Raw genomic sequence first — 21,121 nt, 5'->3', positions numbered from 1 at the left:
CAAAAAAAGTTGGGGTAGGCTAGAGGCATTGAAGATGGCTTCTTCGCAAGGTGTGTTCAGATGCACTGAAGCAGATGGTCATCTTTTGATTGGGGAAAAATAGGATAGAAGGAAGTCATTTCTCTGTGCGGCACCCTGCAGCCTTTGTTTCTGGAAGTTCCCAACTCCTACTTTTTCCCATAACATCTGTGGCATTGGGTGTCTTGTGTGTGTGTTTTCTAGGTGGATGGAGTGAGTTACCTGCTTCAGGAGATCTATGGAATAGAAAACAAATACAATACACAAGATTCCAAGGTGAGAATTGGAGCTGGAGATGCAGGGCCATTTACATGTTGCACACAAACAGGCTTTTGTTTGTTTTTGTAAATGAAAACCAGTCTTGGAATGCTGCTATGGCAGAAAAGGTAATTTGTTTATTTACAGCCGAACACTTTTAGCATCCAGTTGGTTACTGTTCAGGTTTTACCATTTTTCTCCCATGTCTTTGTAAATCTGCCTGTGCAGAAAAGGGCAACTAAAATGATCAAAGGGCTGGGGCATCTCCCCTATGAGAGAAGGTTACAACACCTGGGATTGTTTAGCTTGGAAAAAAAGTGAGTAAGGGGAGACATGATAGAGGTGTACAAAATTGTGCGTGGTGTGGAGAATGTGGACAGGGAGACATTTTTCTCCCTCTCTCACAATACTAGAACCTGGGGTCATCCCATGAAGCTGATTGGTGGGAGATTCAGGACAGATAAAAGTACTTCTTCACACAGCGCATAGTTAAACTATGGAATTTCTGCACCTAGGAAAAAGAAACCAAATGCACAGTTACAAGATGGGGGATACATGGCTCAACAACACTACATGCGAGAAGGATCTTGGAATTGTTGTCGATCACAAGCTGAATATGAGCCAACAATGTGATGTGGCTGCAAAAAAGGCAAATGCCATTTTGGGCTGCATTAATAGAAGCATAGCTTCCAAATCCTGGGAAGTACTAGTTCCCCTCTACTCAGCACTGGTTAGGCCTCATCAGGAATACTGTGTCCAGTTCTGGGCACCACACTTTAAGAAGGATGCAGACAAGCTGGAGAGGGTTCAGAGGAGGGCAACAAAGATGATCAGGGGACTGGAAATAAAGCCCTATGAGGAGAGACTGAAAGAACTGAGCATGTTTAGCCTTGAGGAGAGAAGACTGAGGGGAGATAGGATAGCGCTCTTCAAGTACTTGAAAGGTTGTCACAGAGAGGAAGGCCAGCATCTCTTCTCGATCATCCCAGAGTGCAGGACACAGAATAATGGGCTCAAGTTCCAGGAAGCCAGATTCCGGCTGAACATCAGGAAAAACTTCCTGACTGTTAGAGCAATACGACAATGGAACCAATTACCTAGGGAGGTAGTGGGCTCTCCTGCACTGGAGGCATTCAAGCCATCTGTCAGGGATGCTCTGACTTGGATTCCTGCACTGAGCAGGGGGTTGGACTTGATGGCCTTGTAGACCCCTTTCAACCCTACTATTCTATGATTCCATGATTCTGACTTCTACAAGATGTAGTGATGGCCACCAATTTGGATGGCTTTAAAAGGGGGTTAGATAAATTCCTGGAGGAGAAGGCTATGAATGGCTACTAGTCCTGATGGTTATGTGCTACCTCCAGTATGCCTGTGTAAATCCAGCATGACTCTTCTTATGTTCTTATGCCTAAACAGCACTCACACTCTATTCAAGCTCATTATGGAAAAGTTTGAATGTCAGTCCCCACCCATTATGGCAAGTAAGGTTTTAGTTTGCTCTGCTTTCCCATCCAGGTGGCAGAGGATGAGGTGAGTGACAATAGCGCAGAATGTGTGGTCTGCCTCTCGGATGTCCGGGATACCTTGATCTTACCTTGCCGCCATCTTTGCCTCTGCAATACCTGTGCTGACACCCTGCGTTACCAAGCCAACAACTGCCCCATCTGCAGGTTGCGTAAGTTCCTGAGCTCACTAACATTTTGATTTGAGGCTAAAGTTGGTACACTTCACTCTCTCTGGAAAATCAATAGCTTATCCTGTTTGATCTTCTAACTTTGGGAAATTTAACGTTATGCACATTCAGTGTGTTAAATGTATTTCATTTGTGGTAAAGACTCATTTGTCAGAGCATACTATCATCAGAGCATAAAGAACTGCAGCCAATCCTTGCTTTGTATCTTATTTTAGTAGTTCCAGTGGTCGTGCCCCACTATAGCACAAAATGTTCTGTTAATGTTTCATAAAAAAAAACCTTTAAAAATAAGCTCTGACCTCATAATTTGGATGTTTTTGGAAGCTGCTTACATTGCCCCCCGCCCTGCCCTGATCGCAGTCTCTTGCCATGCAGCGTTTCGGGCCTTGCTGCAGATCAGAGCAATGAGAAAAAAGCTTGGACCCCTTTCCCCAACTGGCTTCAACCCTATCATCGCTTCCCAGACGTCAGACTCGGAGGAACATTCGGTTAGTATTGGTGTGCCAACAGACTTTCCTGTCTTTGCTGAGCTGGTCTTTTGGGCTGTGAAATAGTTTGTTGCAGAAGTGTTGACCTCAGAGGCTTTCTTTTAACTTTCAGAATTAAAAACCTCTCCTGTAGTATAGCTGCAGAGAGGCTGCTATAGGCCAGTTGTTCAGCTAGTGCAGGGGTGTTGAACCTATTTCAGCCCAAGGACTAAATTCTTTTTCGGAGAAACTCTTGACTGCATCCCAGTGGTTGGTGGGACCAAAGACAAAAGGGGTGGGGCCAAAAGTACTAAGGCAAGTCAGAACCCAATTGCATGTGATGCAACAATCATGTTTATAGTGTTTATACTGGTGTCTGCGAAGTATGAAGAAGGACTGTGTTTGTAAATATAGGTGGGCTTGTGGCGGGGGGGCACTAATTGACTATATTCCTTGGTGCATGTCCACCACATGCTTATAAGTATATGCTCAGCATGGTAGGGAAGGAAGAGTGCTTTTGGTACCTTCCATTGCATAATAAATGGAAAACTAATGACATGAATATACCATCTTACCCAAACAAATTGTATTAGGATGAAAGAGAGACAATGTAGTGACGTTTTTCAGGACTGGAGTTCCTTTCACAATTATTGGCAAAATAAGGCATGTACATCTATAAATATGGCTTATGTTTAATTTGTTGTAGCAATTCAATTTACATAAATTTATAACGAGCACTGAACTTTGTAAAGAATATATATACATCATTTATATGTTTTTTTTATTTAAAAATGTAACTTACACACATGGGTTTCAAGTGAGAAAGAAGTAAAGAACAGTTGACCATCTTTCCTTCAGATGACTCTGGCATCCTGGTAAAAATAAAGCAAATAAAGGCCTTGAACCCGAAGCCATGGGTGAGAACAGAGGAACTGGAGATCTAGAACACCTCTTGGCAGTGGAGGCATTTAAGGCTGTAGCTTGTACACTACAGAAGTCTCTTCTGTCCCAGCAGCACCTTCATAGATTGGGATGTTTCTCTGCTGCCATTCTTCTTCATGCCCAGAATTTAGTGCAGATCTTCTATCAGTCTAGTGGAGAACTGGGATTCTTGGCATCTAGGACCTACTTCATACAAAGAGCAGATGAGATTTTTTGGAATATTATTTCAGCCTCCAGATGGAATATGGCATTATTAAATGCTCCTCCTCGTGTACTGATTTTATTTTTAAACAGCTTTCTGCTTAGAAAGCTACATGTTAGGGAGAAGAATTCAAGCCCAGTCTTCTCCTCTGATACGTCACTTTTTGTGTGTGCATGGAGTTTCCCCACATGAGGAAATAATTCGACAATGTGAATCTCCCACATACACAGTCTGAAGAAATATGATCCAAGAACAAATTTACTGCTGCCTCTGTAGTATGAAGGTGCTTCCAGACAGAGGGCCCTAGTGCTACCAACTGCAAAATATTGTGCAGCTATTCTTTTCTTCTTCTTCTTAATGGATTTTCTGCGATAAGGAAATAGACAGAAGAAGTGGTAGGAAAACAAAAGACGGTTATTAGCAGAAGAACACAACGTCTGGATCCACTGTAAAATTCTGTGAATGAGGCCAGATGATGGCTCTAGAAAAGCCTCATCTAGAAGCACCCTGAGTGAGCTAGGGCAGATTTTTTCATGTTTAGGATAAGAGCATGCACTGTATCCTCATGACTGTGAAGGCTTATTTGAATAATTGAATGTTGCGTTCAGGAAGATTCCTGGGGGTGGGGGGCTTCTGTGTTCTCCATAGCTCTGGCACCCAAGGATGTTCCTGTACCCCTCTTATAGCCATACAACCTCAACCTCTTCTTCCAGCCAAAACTTTCCAAGCTAAGAAATCCAAATTATCCAGTGCAGAATAAAGCATGCACATTAAGCAATTTTATGTAAAATAAGCAAGTCTTCTGTCAGCGTTCTCAGGGCTTCTTCATCCTGCTATTGAGATTGCACACTCGCGGAAGTTTGCGGGCCCTTTAGATGATGTCGTGAACCTCCAGAGCGTCTCCCACACTAAATTACCTTTATTCCATTTGTTAAAAGATCGGAAATAATGAGCTATCAAATTACCCCACTTGTATTCCACTTGAGTTCCCTCTGTGAAAAAGGAAAAGCGGCAAGAAGGGGAACTAGAATCATAGAATAGTAGGGTTGGAAGGGGCCTACAAGGCCATCGAGTCCAACCCCCTGCTCAATGCAGGAATCCAAGTCAGCTAGATCAGTGAAACATATGGAAGACTTGGATAAGTGGGAGAAGGAGGGAGAAAGGGGCGGGGGAAAAGGGAGCCCATGTAAAGGGAGTCCGTTGTGATCCTGCATTTAAAACAGAAGCAGAAAGCCTCTTTTAAATGCAGGATTTTAGGATGGTGTAGAGATGCTCTCAGTCTCTCTTGCTCCCCTTGTGTACAAGTCAGGTTCCTTTTGGAGGTGTCTGAAGCTCTCTGTTCTGCCTTGGGCTCCCTTGTGAAAGCTGTGTTTGATACTAAGGAGAGTGCCCTTCTCACCCGCATCTCTGGTCCCTCTAGTCTTCAGAGAACATCCCTCCTGGCTATGAGGTGGTCTCCCTCCTGGAAGCTCTTAATGGGCCTCTCACTCCGTCCCCAGCGGCACTTCCACTCCACGTGCTTGGGGATAGCCATGCGTCAAGCATACTGCCCTCATACGGCAGTGACAGCCACCTGCCTCCTGTCCGGACACTGTCTCCCCTTGACCACTTGTTGGATTGTGGCAGCCAAGGACTGAAGCTGAAGAAGAGCCTGTCCAAGTAAGTGGCCTGCTGAAGTCTCCCTCCCACTCCGCAAAGTCTGGTGACTGGTATCCCTGTCCGATGATGATGATGATAATGATGTTTATATACCGCTTGTCATTGAACAAATCCCAAAGCCATTTCCAAAGGAATACAAAAATAAACAAACAAAAGTATTATATTAGAGACTGGTTCCAAAACAGCCCACAGTTGGAGAAAAGGCAAAGTAAACATACACATTTTCAGTAAATGCTTAAAACATGCCAGCATTGAGGCCTGACTTACCTCAGAGGAGAGATCATTCCACAGGGCAGGAGGCCCATCTCTGTGTCACCGCCAAAAGGAAATCTGTCAGCCATGTCATAGACAACAGAGCCTCTCCTGAAGATCATAGTAGCCTGGGAGGTTGGTATAGGGGGAGATGTTCCTTGAGGTGTCCTGGTCCTGGTTGTATAGGGCTTTGCATACTAATACCAATACTTTAAACCTAGCTCTGTAGCAGATTGGCAGCCAGTGTACATCTTTAGCACAAGCCTAATATGTATGCAGTAAGGCCACCCCAGTCAGTAGCCGAGCTGCTGCATTCTGTACTAGTGTCTATGGGCTTCTCCTCATGAGGCTTTTATTGTGTTCTCATGACTGGTCGCTCACAGAAGTTTTCAGGACCTTTACACGACATCGTCAACCTCCAGGGCCTCTCCCATGGTTTGTAACATTTATCCCATTTTTTTTTCTTGAGAGGGAAAATGCAGCAATAAATGTTAATTGCGCTTTGAAGCATGCCAACAGCTGATGAATTTCTGGGATCTTGCTATATCACAGTGCCATCTAGTGGCTGTACAATGAAACATATAGAACTTGCAGAGAAAGAAAATCCCCCCCAAAAGCACATGTAAGCATATGTAAAGGAGCTGATCTTAATCCCACAAAGAATCCAGAAGCAGAAGCCCCAGAAAAGGGGCAGGATAAAAGCCTGGTGTAGAGAAGCTCTCTGTCTCCTGTCCCTGGTGTAACTAACTGCCTTTCCGATGCATCTAGCCAGTTGTAAATGGGCAATTACATTTTCTGTGGTGTCCTGTAGCTCTTCAGGGCCCTTTCCCCTCCTCCCATTTCATTTATACTAGAAGAAAATTCACTATTAGGTTGTTTCTTTTCACCAGGACAATCTCTCAGAATTCCTCAGTTCTACGTGAAGAGGAGGATGAGAAAACCTGCAGTGAATCTGAAATCAAGATTTCTAGAAGGAAGTCTCCCCATCCTCATGAGGAGGTGATTGTTTGTTTGGAAAGGTCTTTATTCAGTCACCACCTCTGCTTCTCCCCAATTCCCCTGTCCCTTGCAGACTAGTTGTATAGCACACACACTAGGAGGGGCAGATTGTACAATTTGCACTTCAGAGATCCTGGGAGCTGAACCCAATGGTTTTGGTAGTCACTCATGGAAAGTTGAGGGGGATGCTGATGAAGTTCTCCCAGGGCAGGCTCGGACAAGAACTTCAGAGGCTCATAAAAGCTGATGGAGAGGTGATCTTGACAAGGCCTGAAATTCCTCTCAGTCTCAGATTACAGTCCAGACCCAGACAGGAATTGTTGGCTTTCCCTGGTGGTTCAATGCTTTGCCAGGCCAGGAGAGGCAGGGGGAATCCTTTGTTAGCCAGGAATCATGGGGGTTTTTACAGCTGAAACTGGCATTGCTTCACTGCCACGAGCCCCCGCGACTCTCTTAAAAGTGTCCCTATGCAATGTGATGGACATAGGTCACTCTGTTACATTGCTTAGGGCCAGTTTTAAAATGCTAACTTTTTCAGGCCTTGGATTGCCTTGAGGAAATTATTGAAGAGCTTTTGATTTTATTTTTGGAAAGTCTCTGATCTTTCCTAAATTAATCTGAGACAAGCTTCGGAGATTTTGCCCATCTCTAATGGCAAGACCAAGCACCCAGCTCACAGTAATAGTTGCTTCATGGGAAATGACAACCTTTTCCATGTTTTTCAGGAATGTGGTGTGACACCAGAAAGTGAAAACCTCACCTTATCCTCCTCAGGAGCAATAGACCAGTCTTCATGTACAGGGACACCTCTCTCCTCTACTATCTCTTCCCCAGAAGGTACTATAGGAAAGGGTCACACGTCACCGAGGGACTCCTTGCCAAGCATAATGAGAGGTTTCTCCACCACCTTACTGTCCTTCTTGGCAGAGGGGAAGGTCTACATAGGCTGGGTGCAGAGTAGACGACAAGGGTCAAATGCACATCCACTGTGTATACTTGTTCTTAAAAAAATGTTTTTGCAGATGTGTTGACTTGGGGGATGTCTCCACAATAACAGAAGGAGAAACGGATGGTAGCTTACCTGGATTTTTCAAGGGACCAGCTTTGGTCTGCACAGGGCTCCACGAATGAGGGCACCGCACCATTCTAAGTCGCTTCACAGGAACATACTTCTGGGTGGGGTGGGGGAATTGGAGTGAATGTCATCAGACTGGCAGGAGCTGCTCAGCCAATAAGAGAGGCTCCTTCCCGCTTCCAGGCTTTACCCCCCCTTTCTCCTTCCCCTGAAGCTCCTGTAATGCGAAGGAGTGAAGCTTCACATTAATTACTTCCTTACAGCAACAAAGCAAACAGTAAAGAAACACAGCATCGATATTTAGGAAACAAGCCTATGCCCGCTTCTGCCAATTTTTTTTATTTCTTTCCCTTTAAAACTGCATTAGCAAGCACTACCCCCTATCTCACTACTTCACTATCACGCATTTTCCAGCAGTTCCTATACCCACTATCTCACCATCACTATTGCACGATAGTGAGATGGGGGTATAAGAATTGCTGGCAAATGCACGATAGTGAGATGGGGGTGTGGGTACTGCTGACAAAACTGCTATTTGGCTTTAATGCTTTACTTTAAAAAAAAAAAAAAAGTTAGAGGCTGCCCGGAGCACACCTATACTTTGCGGGGATGGCCACCAGTGTTTAGCAGTAGGCAAGGTGAAGTAAATGCCGTGAGGTAACTCAGAACTCTGACAGCCAGCTGTGAAATGGCGGAAACATCGGGGAAACGCCCCTTGACCGACTCAGTGAGGTCCTGGCCAGGTGAAAGACACACACCTGGCAGAGTAAATGCGGAGGTGGTACACACCACAACAGAAGTGCAGACAAGCCAAATTAAGAGAAAACAATCAGACTAAAAGTAGTCTCAGAAGAACTGGTCTTTCGGTGGGAAACTCCGGAGTGGCTGCAAGATGGCCACGATGTCATGTGCCCCAAACGACCTCCGAACACAGCAACCTCGCAGTAAATTGCTCGTGGAGATACCCCCTTGGTCTCCTGTTTTCCTTGAAATTGTGCTAATTAACTAATGGTGAACCCCCACCCCCCCATTGCTACAAGTTTGAGCAGCAGCACAAATAGATGGATAAGTGGATTAATCAGAGTTTGAGCTACAGGGACTGTTCATAAACTGTCCAAGGACACATGAGTAGAAGCCAGATGCAATATTAAAGCAGCAGGAAGAAAAAAGCCATGTAACATAATAGCTCAGTTCAGCACACAACAGAATAAGGAACTTAATTGTTCAGGACAGAAGGTTGGGTTGGATCTTGGAAACTCTTTAAGGCTTGGTTTCTTAAAATGTATCCCATCTTTCCACCAAATGGTGCTCAAGGCAGCTAAAACTAAAATACAAACAGTACCAGCAACCAGCAATTGGCTCTCTTATAACCAGTCTCCCTGACCATGTGTTGCCTGCACCCTCCCCTCTTTCCTTAGATCCCGTTAGCAGCAGTCTGGCACAGTCAGTCATGTCCATGGCCTCCTCCCAAAGCCAGCATTCTGAGATCAGCACTGACACCATGTCTTCCATGTCAGGCTCCTATGTACCTCCTGGCACGGAGGAAGAGGGAGACATGATTCCATCCCCTCCTGTTGCCAGCGGGATGCCTTCAGAAGGAGACGTAAGTATGGCAAGCCCTATAACCTGATCAAGTGTGGCACGTGGCGGAAACGCTTGGATTTATTTATTTATTTATTATTATATGTATATCCCACCTTTCTTCCATGGTGGAACTCAAGGTAGCTACATGTGGTTCCCAGGTGGTTTCCCTTCCAAGCGCTGACCAGACCTGCTTAGCTTTAGCAAGGTGGCTGCCTCCTGTGCCTTCAGACCATGTCTTGGGGCATGGGGACGAGGGTCGTCGTTCATGTCCTTGATTAAAGTTATCATTGCCTGAGGCAGCCTCCCCCAACCTGGTGCCCTCCAGATGCATTGGACTGCAACTCCCATCATTCCCAATGGCCATGCTGGCAGTGGTGGGAGTTGCAGTCCAGTACATCTGGAGGGCACCTGATTGTTGAAGGCTGGTATAAGGGTATGTTCATACCAAGGTAGTCAAAGCACTTCATTTAGCTCTTGACATTTTTGAAAATTCCCCACGCATTGGTGTTTAAGAAGTAATTCAAGCCATATCTGTGCTTGCTGGGTGGAATCCAGTGCTGCTGTGACACATCTGACATTCAAGATGGCAGTAAATGTGTGTGTAGCTACCAGCATGTTGGATGTGGCCAGGCATGCATAGCCTAGGAGTGGCAGAGAATGGGTCTGTGATAGCCAGGCTGCATCGTCACCCATGTCTTGTTCACAGACCGATTTGAGAGAAGAGGTGAAAAGCAAGTGAGAGATTAGATTAAAAAATTAGGAAGTGTGTAGGGTGTTGGGGTTGATACCACTGGTGCAATTGGCCAGATGCCAATCTGGAAAAACTTCCTGACTGTTAGAGCAATATGACAATGGAGCCAATTCCCTAGGGAGGTGGTGGGCTCTCCCAAACTGGAGGCGTTCAAGATGAAGCTGGACAGCCATCTGTCAGGGATGCTCTGACTTGGATTCCTGCATTGAGCAGGGGGTTGGACTCGATGGCCTTGTAGGCCCCTTCCAACCCTACTATTGTATGATTCTATGATTCTATGCTCATAGCCTGTCTCTATAGGAAACTCACCAGTAAGTCCAAGTCTCTTCTCTTCTCTTAGTCAACCCCTGTTGAATCTCCAGATGCAAACTTCATCAGTATCTCAGCAGAGGAGCGAGATGCAGAGGTAAAGCTCCATCTCTGAAAGTCTGTTTAACATATGGGGTCTGAAGGGAATGGATGACTTTGAGGTAAAAGTTAACAGCTATAGCTTTTCTGTGCAAACTCTTGTTTTGAGGCCCCGAACACTAAGGCATCCAAAAGAAAGAGAGCGAGCATAAAGCAGGGAGGGGCCAAGGGATAACATAAAATGCTGCAGTCAGAAAATGCTGTGGATTGGGCAGCTAGGATTTGTTCTAAGGAGCAGTAATTGGATGAAGAGAAAGATCCCAGGTGGGTCACGTGATAAAGGGGGAGTTGATGCAGGAACTGTGGACCACGCAGTGAAGCAATTTGCAGCTCAAAACAATGGGATCTAGGAAGTATTCTGGACCAGTGAGGGAACACGTTGGCATTACTAATCTGGATCTTTGTCAGCAGAGTTGTTAGCTGAGCATATTCTTTAGGGCCCCATTCCTTTTTGCCCTGGCAGAATGACCTTTTTCCTGTGTGGTTGGAACTAGGAACAAACAATCCAAATTTCAAGGACCATGGGCACCAGTGGTGGCTTTCTGGTGGTCAAAGCCGCATCCCACTGAGTTTCACAGAGAGTCTCCAGCTGAGCGCCTGCCATCAAGCCTAGACCAGAACTTCTTGTGTTTGACCCTTCTATTGTAACCACCCCTTCTCCTTGATGACTGCTAGGAGTGTGTGTGAGTAACTACAGCTTTTGGCCTAAATGACCACAACTTAACCCTGAGATAGAATTGCATGGCACATCGATCAAAGAGTTTTGACTATAGAGGAACATTCAAACCTGCATTCCCCCACCTATAATCTGTAATGGTGCAGCCCAGTAAGAGCTGTATCATATAGCAACTCTCCTGTGTGTTTCAACTCTGTATGCTATATTCATGGCAATTCCTTGCAGAGAAATGACATAGAACAGGGATGGGCAACTTGTGGCCTTTGAGATGTTTTCGCTTACAACTCCCATCATCCCTCACCATTCCCTATAAGGCTGATGGGAGTTGTAGGCCAAAACATCACAAGTTGCCCACTCCTGACATAGAAGATAGCTTCCCCAGCGTCCCTTGAAGGAAGGAACCCAGCTCTGGTATCTCAGTTTCTGTCTTCCTCAATGCATGACAAGCCCTTTTGTCTTTTTATATTCATATTTTGTCTTCTTTTGTGGCAGGGGAATGATGTCATGGAGGAAGAGGATGACTCTCCCACACAGGAAGATGGTAACAGAGACTGGACCCTTATTTCTTGTTCCATTTTGGTTCTGTTTCCCATCCTGCTGGCAGTGTTCACTGTGGAACATAGAGAAGAGCAAGGCTGAGGAGGGTGAACGTGTGTGTGGTAGGGTTGGAGGCGTGTGTGTGGGGAACAGTAACATAATGGGATTTGATAGCTTTTCCTCTACATTTTCAGTATGTTTGTTTCACTATCAAAATATGGGGTTCTTTCTGCAGCTGTCTTCAGCTCAGAAAGAACAAGTAAAAAGGCAGTTTGAGTGAGTACCCTCTCTTCTCCCTTCCTCCTCCTATCATCTACTTCATTCCAAGATTACAATTTAGAGAATTGGTCGGGTCAGGGTCCAAAAGCTAAGACTGTGAACGCTCTAAAGTTATTTAGACGCCATTTCCTCCTGAGGTGTTGCAGACATCTTCAGGATGACATTTCCCTTGGGTGCTTAATGCATGCCTAAATGTTCTTTCGTAATTCTGAGATTCCGCAGACACTTGGATGACATAAATATGGTAGGTGCCTCCAACAACAGTCTAGTGCTCTTGACTCGGTGTTAGGGTTTTTGGTCCCACTTAAGTTTGGTTTGATACTGTCATAAAATCCATTGAGGAGCTCTCGCTGTAGCAGGTAGTGAAAGCTGCTAAAATGAGCTTCCTCTCCCTTCCTCAGTGTTTGGCATATTAGAGAATAAGTAAAACTCTCCATTTTATAGAAGTTCATCATAAGACCTATAAACCACTAAGAAGAGGTGGCTTGTATCCTCCAAAAAGCTTCTAGTTGGCTCATGGGCTCTTCTTAGAACCCTGAGAATCTCAGCTTCCATTTTTAAAAGTTGAGTTTCAGGTTCTCATGGTCAGTAGCAGCTTGAAAATATGACAACAGGATGCTTAATAAGTAGGTTAAACCCACATGTATTACATTTGTAGATGTTAGCATCCACAAAGCCTATGCAAATCAGTGGCAAGTAAAACATGCCAATTAGCTGCAGGCTTCTGCCTCCTGATATGCTTGCAGAGTGGCCCTTAGGCTTATCCTGCTTCATGCTGCTGCTGCCTTTTGTTGTTGTTGTATACATTGGGGTTAAAACCTTCAGCAGGAGTTGGACCAAATTAAGCAATAGCTGGAGCAAATTGTAATTTCACTAAACTCTGTGTCATGCTGACCTGTTCATAGTGATGGGGAGACTGTGACCATTTTCTTTTTCTTGCATTTACACCCTCTGTAACCTGATACCAGGTAGCAAACCCATTTTTAGATAAGGGTATAATGGCAGGGCTCAAGACACCATGATGCCTTTTCCGTGGGTTGGCGGATGCCATTCCCTTTCTTTCTCCCTGCACCTCTGTCTCCCATGGCTGGAACTTCTGCTTTAGTGCCATCTGTGCTTCTGAGATTTCAGTGGGCTTGCATGCTTACCTCCTACAGCGATCATGCAGCAAAATACTTCAACACATATTCAGCAGCCCACTCCGTAAACCAATTCAGCCAGAGCACTTGACTGTACATCAGTTTTGCTTCTTAGCAGTCGACTAAACAGAGAGATTCTGTCACCATAAGGTTTTCTTCTAAAATAACGAAAAGCCTTTTAAATGGCACAAGTGTGTGTGTGTGTGTGTGTGTGTGGTATATTTGGAGGTCCTGGTGTGCTGGTTTGATGTTCTTGCGTCTCGCTAGTTTTTGTGCATTTATTAAGCAAAGGCTCACCCAAAACACTCCTGTTGGAATACTTCTCTTTCAGTGTTTCCGTGAGGAGTTATTAGAGGAAGATGCTCATGACTTTCAGTTTTCCTTTTACAAAGAGCAGTGTGAAATCTGGCTAAGGTTTTTGCTCTTTTTGAGTCTAATGGCAAAATTCCTATTCATTTTCCTGAGGGTATCTAGAATTCCCATATATTATGTATGTATGTATGGCTGTGTGTTTTTTGGAAATGGCAGTCTCTAAATTTAATGAAAAATAATGCATTATGGGCTTGCTTTGTGCACAGCTTGTTAAAACGGATGCCGCTGTTGATTAGGTCAAAGCATTTTCACAAGCGGTGCAGTCTGGAATGGATCACTCCTGAATGTTGTTGGCTGCTACAGAAACGTGAGAAGCAGCCTTTTGAAATGTACATTTGGTTCAATTAGATTTCTCGTGCAATTTAGAAAGGTGGGAAGTTCAAGATCTGCCTAGGTAGCAATTTGCATGTACTGGCAACTGGAGCTATAACTATTAGAAATGAAAATGCAATGAAATGATAAACCCCTGAGGAAATGTGTGAGAAGACTTGCTTTGGATATTACTGAGGGAGCCCAAGGCAATCATACCTTCAGCTTGCCACAAGAAGCTGTTCATGTCCAAAGCTTCTCATAGCAGGCAGATCTGTTCTATAGACTCTTACCCTAATTTTATACCAGTGCAACTCTCATGGCATCCCTCAAGGAATCCTGGGAACTATAGTTTTTGTGAAGATGCAGTGAGAATTCTGTTAGAAATCCAATATCCCTCCTCATAGAACTACCATTCCCATGGCTACCTGGGGAGAGGGTTGTGCCCAGGGCAGTACGTCCTTCCAATATTACAGTTCAATGCTTCCATTTCACAGGAGAGTGAGGTTTTTTGTGGTGTTGCACTTGCTGGGAAGGTAATAATTTATTAGGCCTTTAAATTAGTCAACATTTTATATATTTTTAATCATTCAAATAATTTCCTTCAGAGGGCTCAGACACAGGCCAGAGACCTGCAAAAGCATGAACTGGTGATAGACTTATACAGCTGTTTTCTTTAGGTTTCCCCTGCTGCTCTATAACCTGCTTCTGTGCCTTGACAGACGTGGTTAAATATCCTCCTGTATCCCATATACTCTCCCTCATTGGCAAGAATTGTCTTGAAAAAAGAATGAAAATGGAGGTGGTTGAGGAAGCCATTCAGGATGGCTAATGCAGATGCATCACAATCTAATGCCTTATTGTCCACTCTCTACCCCCATTGGCTAAAATGGTTGAGGTTTTCTCTTTTTCTTCCAATTTCTGATATAAAATGTTGTATTTTCCATTATTTTAAGAAGGAGGAAAAAAATTAAAACTGAGCCCCATCCCCTCTCTAACTTCATTAACTCCCTTACAGGCCAAAGGACAGGCGCATACCTAGGTATGGAGTGTGACAATAACAATGACATTGGCAACGCAAGCGTGAAAGCACTGGACAATAAGCTGTGCTCTGAGGCCTGCTTACCTGGTGAGTGGCAGTCTGCTGAACATGAACTTTGTGGGGAGGTGGAAGGGGAATCCTGCCCACCCTAAACACCTGTCACCTGTCTGACAGCTGTCAGAGCATTAATATTTGTGTATACATACAGTTGTACAACATGAGGAAATAGGTAAAAAGGATAGTGCTCAGCTGTGGCATTTTCCTAATATTTAAAATCCATATGCTGTTTGCTGCCCTGCCCAGCCTTGCATCACATACAATGTGGAAATACATTTCAAGATTCCTAACTTTAAGGCACATTTTTTAAATGGCTTTCCCCAGTGAACTCTGTGAATTGTAGTTTCTGGAGGGTGCTGAAACATCTCCATTAAAAGTTCCTTGCCTATCAGTCTTTAACCTTTTCAGATCTGAGAGCCATATCCAGCCTGTAATGTGGTATCCACTTTTAATGTTTACTATATATATTTTCATTTATCTCTATTTTTCCCCACCCTCTTCCTTCTCCCCCAGTGTTCTGCTCTCTTCCCCTCCACAATCTTTCTCTTCTTAAAACTTTTTTGAAGCCAAGAAAAAAATGGCACTACTGACACACTTTAGGTTGGCCTGTAACCAACTTAGGAGTTCCCACCTACCAATTAAGGCCAGGGCCATAACCCCTTCACAGAACTACAGTTCCCAGGGTTCCTTGGAGGAAAGCCATGATGGGGAAAGCAGTTGAAGGTATATTTTAGATTTGTTCACATACACATGGCATAAGAAACGTGGCTAACTTTTAGATCTGAGTCCCAGATTCATGGAGCTTCTTCCCAACAGGATTAAGGGTAGTGCGATAAGTTGACAACTCCTATAGAAATACAGAACAAAGTCTTCAAGTGTTGGGTAGTTCTGTTGGGTACAAGATCTATTTTATAGCATCTATTTCATCCAATCATGGAATTTTGTACCAAAATAAGACCCAGTTATTGCCCCAATTGCATTGTATTTCTAATGTAAAAAGCCCTTCAGATTTCATTCTTTCTTTACACGTAGCTAGCCTAGTAGTGACAAAGTTAATGAACAAGCATGAACACATTCTTGTTAGAGCCATGTTTAATATCCCTTGGCTTAATCCTGGTATCTCATCCCCACCTTACTTTGTTACTAACCTTGGGTACGTTTCGTTTGTGTCTTTGCTCTTTCACTGATCTTTTTGCCCCACTGGATTTCATCAGTGTGAAAGTTCATGTTCACTCTACGCCAACACAGTTCTTGTTTTTGTTTTCTTCTTAACCCATGCTTCCATTCCTTCCATTTCGCCAGGTTGCTGAATGGTCGAAAATTTTACTGACTGTCCTTTTATGGGTCTGGATGAAACTGAAATGTGGGTGGAATAGAATCATTATTTATAGATGTGCAAATTGGCATTACTGGTCCAGGATTAATGAAAATTAAATAAATTTGATGTCTAATGTTAGAAACTATGCACACAATTCCTTGTAAGTCCCATTGAAATGTATGGGGCTAGTGCAGCAACAGTCCGCGGCAGATTGCATGCATGGGTGTCATCTAGAAATGATTTGACATGCCAGAGTTCTGTTGCACAAGCCTTGTGTATGTTTAACTTCCATTGATTTCAATGGAACTTCAGTTTGCCTGACCTTCTCTGGCTTATGCCCCAAACCTTCAAAATGGAGATGCATCAGACCCTCCCATCCATGTCAGTAAATTTGTTGTCATTTTGTAAAACCATAGCAACCCATCCCTTGCTTACTTCAACTTCCCCCAAAGCTTCAAGGCTGTAAATGTGAGATACCTATAAGAATTTTTTCTTGGTTGGTCTAATTCACTGCTATTGAGGGGGAGAGCTTTCTTAATCTCCTCCCGCTTTCTTACATAGCTCCTAGCAAGCTTAACCCTCTTCCTCCGCTGTCATCCTGTCCCTATTTATAATTTATTCCACTTGGGAAATACTAGAGTTAATCCAGGCTTTGCTGTGCAACAGCATATGTGCCAGCAGATAAGAGACCCTATAACAATGGTAACAAATGCCATCTTTCTTCTGGGGCAGGAATCATTTAAACACAGCCACAGGCAAGGTCATTTGAAGCTACGAGGTGAAAATAGGGCACCATATTCTGTCCTTGTAATGTTGGTACCTCCAGGTGATATGTGACTGTGTAAAAGCCAAGAGCTGGGCAAAATTCTGACCAAATGCCTCGTTAAGTACAATTTAGTGTGTATCCATGACCCCTCCAATTGTGAACATTCAAACTGGGAAATGCTTATAATTCTGCATTAGTCCAGCAGATAAGGATCAGTTGTTAGTCATTAGTACTATTTACCACACAGCCCTTGAGAGAGGTTGGCTACAAACTGAAATTAGAGGGCAATAGAATAAATCCTTGGAACATTTTTTTTCCAGAGATCTTGATGCTTAGAAGCCAGAGAACTGACTGTGCTGCTACTCTTTTTATATAATAAAGTCACCTATATGAATGCAATGAATATAGTTGATTATCATTTCCCAAGATGGGCACTGCATACTCGGAGGAGCAAATCAGTATTCCAAATATAGCAACAGGATCCCGAACAGCTTATCATGGATCTACCAAAAGGAGGGGCCAATCCAAAAGGAAACGCTTTGTGAAGCAATTTGGGCAAAATCCACATTTTCACAGAATCGAATTAGCTCTTTCCACAGTACATACAGTGCTGTATTCCTGCGCTTTTGCGGTATATATGGGAACCGAAGCCACATTAGTTGGGGTGGGGTGGGCAAGTCCCGCCACAAGTAGAAATGAACGTCAGCAATTGTGTAGGTGCAGGGCAGCCAATGAGCGGAGGCTTACTCCCCCTCCCTCGTATGTTCAACAAAGTGCAATGGGGGACTTGCTTACGAGTAGACGTTCATGACAAACCCCACATTCACACACACATTTATGAGGTGGGCAGGCACACGGGCAGCTGCCGCTGCTGCCGCCCAGAGACTGAGCAGGAGTGCGAGAGCTGCTGAGAGCAGAGAGCGTGAAACCAGTGAGGGGGGAGAGCGACTAGCATGTTGTCTTTGATGTATATTAACAGCCCAATTAAGAGGCTCCCCCCCTGCCCCAAACAAACGTGGGCTCAATGAAGTGCTTCTGAATACATGTTCATGAAAATCAGCCGCCCTGGCAATCACTCTTTCTTAGCTGCGCTGCTTTGAATCAACAGGCATCCACCGTTTCTCACCTGTGCTCTTTCGCAGCTGCACAGCTTCAAAACAGCAGGGCTGGATCCTCGCCCCCTGCCAAGCCCAATGACTATTTAAAGTGAGAGGCAGCAACTGAGCCAGCGTCTCTCAGCTGTTCTCCTTCGTAGCTGCACAGTTTTAAAACAGCAGGGCTGGCAAAGTGGAACTGGAGGCAATGTGTTACTCCCGAGTAGACATGTTTACCCCTCTGCTCTCCCCCCGCCCTACACTACTTTCCCTTCCGCCAATTAGCTCTGCTTCCACCAGCCCATGCCGAAGCCAGCTGAGGTCATACAGACTCCCAAACAGCACTGAAGCCGCTATGACAGGAAAATTCAACACAAAATGAGTTTGAAACAAAACCAGATTTAGGGCAAGAAATGCTGGGCTAGCTAGAACAGCATGCATCATCTGACACTATCCATTTGGGGGTGGAGTAGAACTGGAGTAAATGCCCCATGTAGGTGGGTCTGAAGTGAAAAACATTGACTACTTGCACAATATATTGTGCAATTAAGCCTATTTCACATAGCCTAACACCAGTGCAATAGCAAGCTGGTCAGTCTCACTACTTCAGACAAGAATTGGTAAATAATAGCTTGACACTCTGTGCCATAACAAGCTGGTAAAAAAAATTCCTTTTTTCAGCAAGGGGTACAATGTGTGCGTAATGCATCGCTGTCATTGAAATTGGAAAACAACGGACATGAATACTAATATGGGAACTAATATGTAAAACATAAAAAAATCCAACTCTTGCAAAGAAATTCACTATCTGTCATTATGGATAAGCATCCCTAACACTAGATGTCATGTTTTTTCCAGAAAAGCAAAAATATCCACAAAAATGATAAGGGCATATGTGGGCTTATGTGTTCTCTCTGTCAGTGGGGAATATAAGAAGAAATGAATTGGTGGCATCAACTTCTTATTTACTTCCTCATAGTATAATACATATACAGGGAGAACTGGCAGTGGTTAATGATAACCTTGCTACTGACCAACTCAATATGTTATGGGTGTGTTTACATTAATTTGAAGGCTTCGAAGCTTTGGGAAGGAAACTCAAGAACTTTGGGGCCCAGATAGTTTTCTCATCCATCCTTCCTGTAGTTAGAAGAGGGACAGAAAGGGAAAGAAAAATCCTCCGGGTAAATGACTGGCTATGAAGGTAGTGCTGGTGTGAGAGTTTGGATTCTGGAACCATGGGCTATACTTCCTGGAAGATGGACTGTTGGCAAGGGATGGGTTTCACCTCACAAAGGCTGGGAAGAACGTGTTTGGCCACAGCATGAAGAACTTCATCAGGAGGGCTTTAAATTGAATCCTACAGGGGAGGGAGACGTAAAGTTGGGGGTAACAATGGATGAAGGCTCATGCACTGCAACGGAGAGAACAGCTCTAATAGCGCCCAATAATAGTCTTCAGAAACATGTAGGAAGAAAGCCAGACTATGAAGCACATGGTCTTCAGTGTCTATACACTAATGCCCAGAGTATGGGAAACAAACAGAATGAACTTGAACTCTTAATACAGGAGGGAAATTATGACTTGATAGGTGTAACTGAAACTTGGTGGGATGACTGCCATGACTGGAATACAGCAATTGAAGGATATAACTTGTTCAAAAAGAACAGGAGGAACAGAAAGGGAGGTGGAGTTGCACTATATGTTAAAAATACATATCTCTGCAGAGAAATACAGGAAGATGAGCTTGGTAGCCCCATCAAGAGCATCTGGGTTGAAATAAATGGAGCAAAGAATAAAAGGAACATGGTGGTCGGAGTCTACTACCGGCCACCCAATCAAGGAGAAGACGAGGATGAAACTTTTGAAAAGCAAATTGCCAAGGTTTCAAGGAAGCATGATGTAGTAGTAATGGGGGACTTCAATTTCCCCGATATTTGTTGGGAAACTAATTCTGCAAAACATAGCCCCTCCAAGAGATTCTTGACTTGTGTTGCTGATAACTGCCTCCTACAGAAGATAGAGGAAGGAACTAGAATATCGGCTTTCCTTGACTTGATCCTAACCAACAGAGATGACTTAGTGGATAAAGTAGCAGTTACGGGAACTGTGGGGGAAAGCGACCACGTTATACTTAAGTTCTTGGTTCTAAAGGAAGCAAAAGCCGAGTGTAGCCAAACGTGTGCCCTGGATTTTAGGAAAGCCGATTTTAATAAACTCAGAACAATGATCAGTAAGGTCCCATGGCAAGTGACTCTAACAAGAAAAGGAGTCCAAGATGGGTGGGACTTTTTAAAAAAGGAAATTCTAAAGGCACAGTTACAAACAATTCCAACAAGAAAAAAAGGTGGAAGACAACAGAAGAAGCCAATGTGGCTTCACAAAAAGCTTAGAGATGACCTGAAAACAAAAAAAGGACACATACAAGAAGTGGAAGGAAGGCCAAGCTACAAAGGAAGAGTACAGGCAGGTAGCACAGAATTGCAGGGATGGCGTCAGGAAGGCTAAAGCTGAGAACGAGCTGAGGTTAGCGAGGGATGCTAAAAGCAACCAAAAGGCTTTCTTCAGATACGTGCATAGTAAAAGGCAGAGGAAAGAAATGGTGGTTCAACTATTAAATAAGGATGGCAAAATGATAACAGATGACAAAGAAAAGGCAGAGGTGCTCAATTCCTACTTTGGCTCATTCTTCTCCCAAAAGAGGGTCTATGAGCCCCCTGGCAAAGGCAAAGTACAGGCTGAAGGAGCAGGATTGCAGCTTGAGATCGATAGGCATATGGGCAAGGAACACCTAATGACTTTGAATGAGTTCAAATCTCCAGGGCCAGATGAACTGCATCCTAGAGTCATAAAGGAACTGGCAGAAGAACTCTCAGAACCTCTGTCTATTCTCTTTGAGAAATCATGGAGGACAGGGGAAGTGCCAGATGACTGGAGGAGGGCTAATGTTGTCCCTATCTTCAAAAAGGGTAAGAGGGAGGAACCTGGGAACTACAGACCAGTCAGTCTGACATCAATCCCTGGGAAAATTCTGGAGCAGATGATAAAGCAATCCACCTATAAGCACCTTGAAAACAATGCAGTGATTACTCAAAGCCAACATGGATTTGTCAAGAACAAATCCTGCCAGACGAATCTGATCTCATTTTTTGATCAGATAACCTCCCTTGTGGACTATAGGAATGCTGTGGACACAATATACCTCGACTTCAGCAAAGCTT

At 44.1% G+C, this 21,121-nt stretch overlaps 1 protein-coding gene across 1 annotated transcript in view; it reads left to right on the top strand.

The window, feature by feature from the left end:
* The window catches only part of RNF157 (ring finger protein 157), a 105,077-nt gene that overhangs the window by 71,422 nt on the left and 12,534 nt on the right, over positions 1-21,121 (top strand). Inside the window, exons 9-18 of the mRNA XM_084838180.1 lie at positions 223-294; positions 1,795-1,954; positions 2,348-2,460; positions 5,004-5,242; positions 6,385-6,493; positions 7,219-7,330; positions 8,987-9,171; positions 10,244-10,309; positions 11,480-11,528; positions 14,642-14,752. Coding sequence (XP_084694306.1) covers positions 223-294; positions 1,795-1,954; positions 2,348-2,460; positions 5,004-5,242; positions 6,385-6,493; positions 7,219-7,330; positions 8,987-9,171; positions 10,244-10,309; positions 11,480-11,528; positions 14,642-14,752 — 1,216 coding nt within the window. The remainder of the gene's footprint in view (positions 1-222; positions 295-1,794; positions 1,955-2,347; positions 2,461-5,003; positions 5,243-6,384; positions 6,494-7,218; positions 7,331-8,986; positions 9,172-10,243; positions 10,310-11,479; positions 11,529-14,641; positions 14,753-21,121) is intronic.

Source organism: Heloderma suspectum, chromosome 2 (assembly GCF_057233095.1).
Source record: "Heloderma suspectum isolate Gila_16-S chromosome 2, 16-S_ref, whole genome shotgun sequence".
In the NCBI taxonomy this organism is placed as follows: domain Eukaryota; kingdom Metazoa; phylum Chordata; class Lepidosauria; order Squamata; family Helodermatidae; genus Heloderma; species Heloderma suspectum.
Note: the sequence above shows the minus strand (reverse complement) of the source record. Positions and strands in the feature narration are given on the sequence as shown.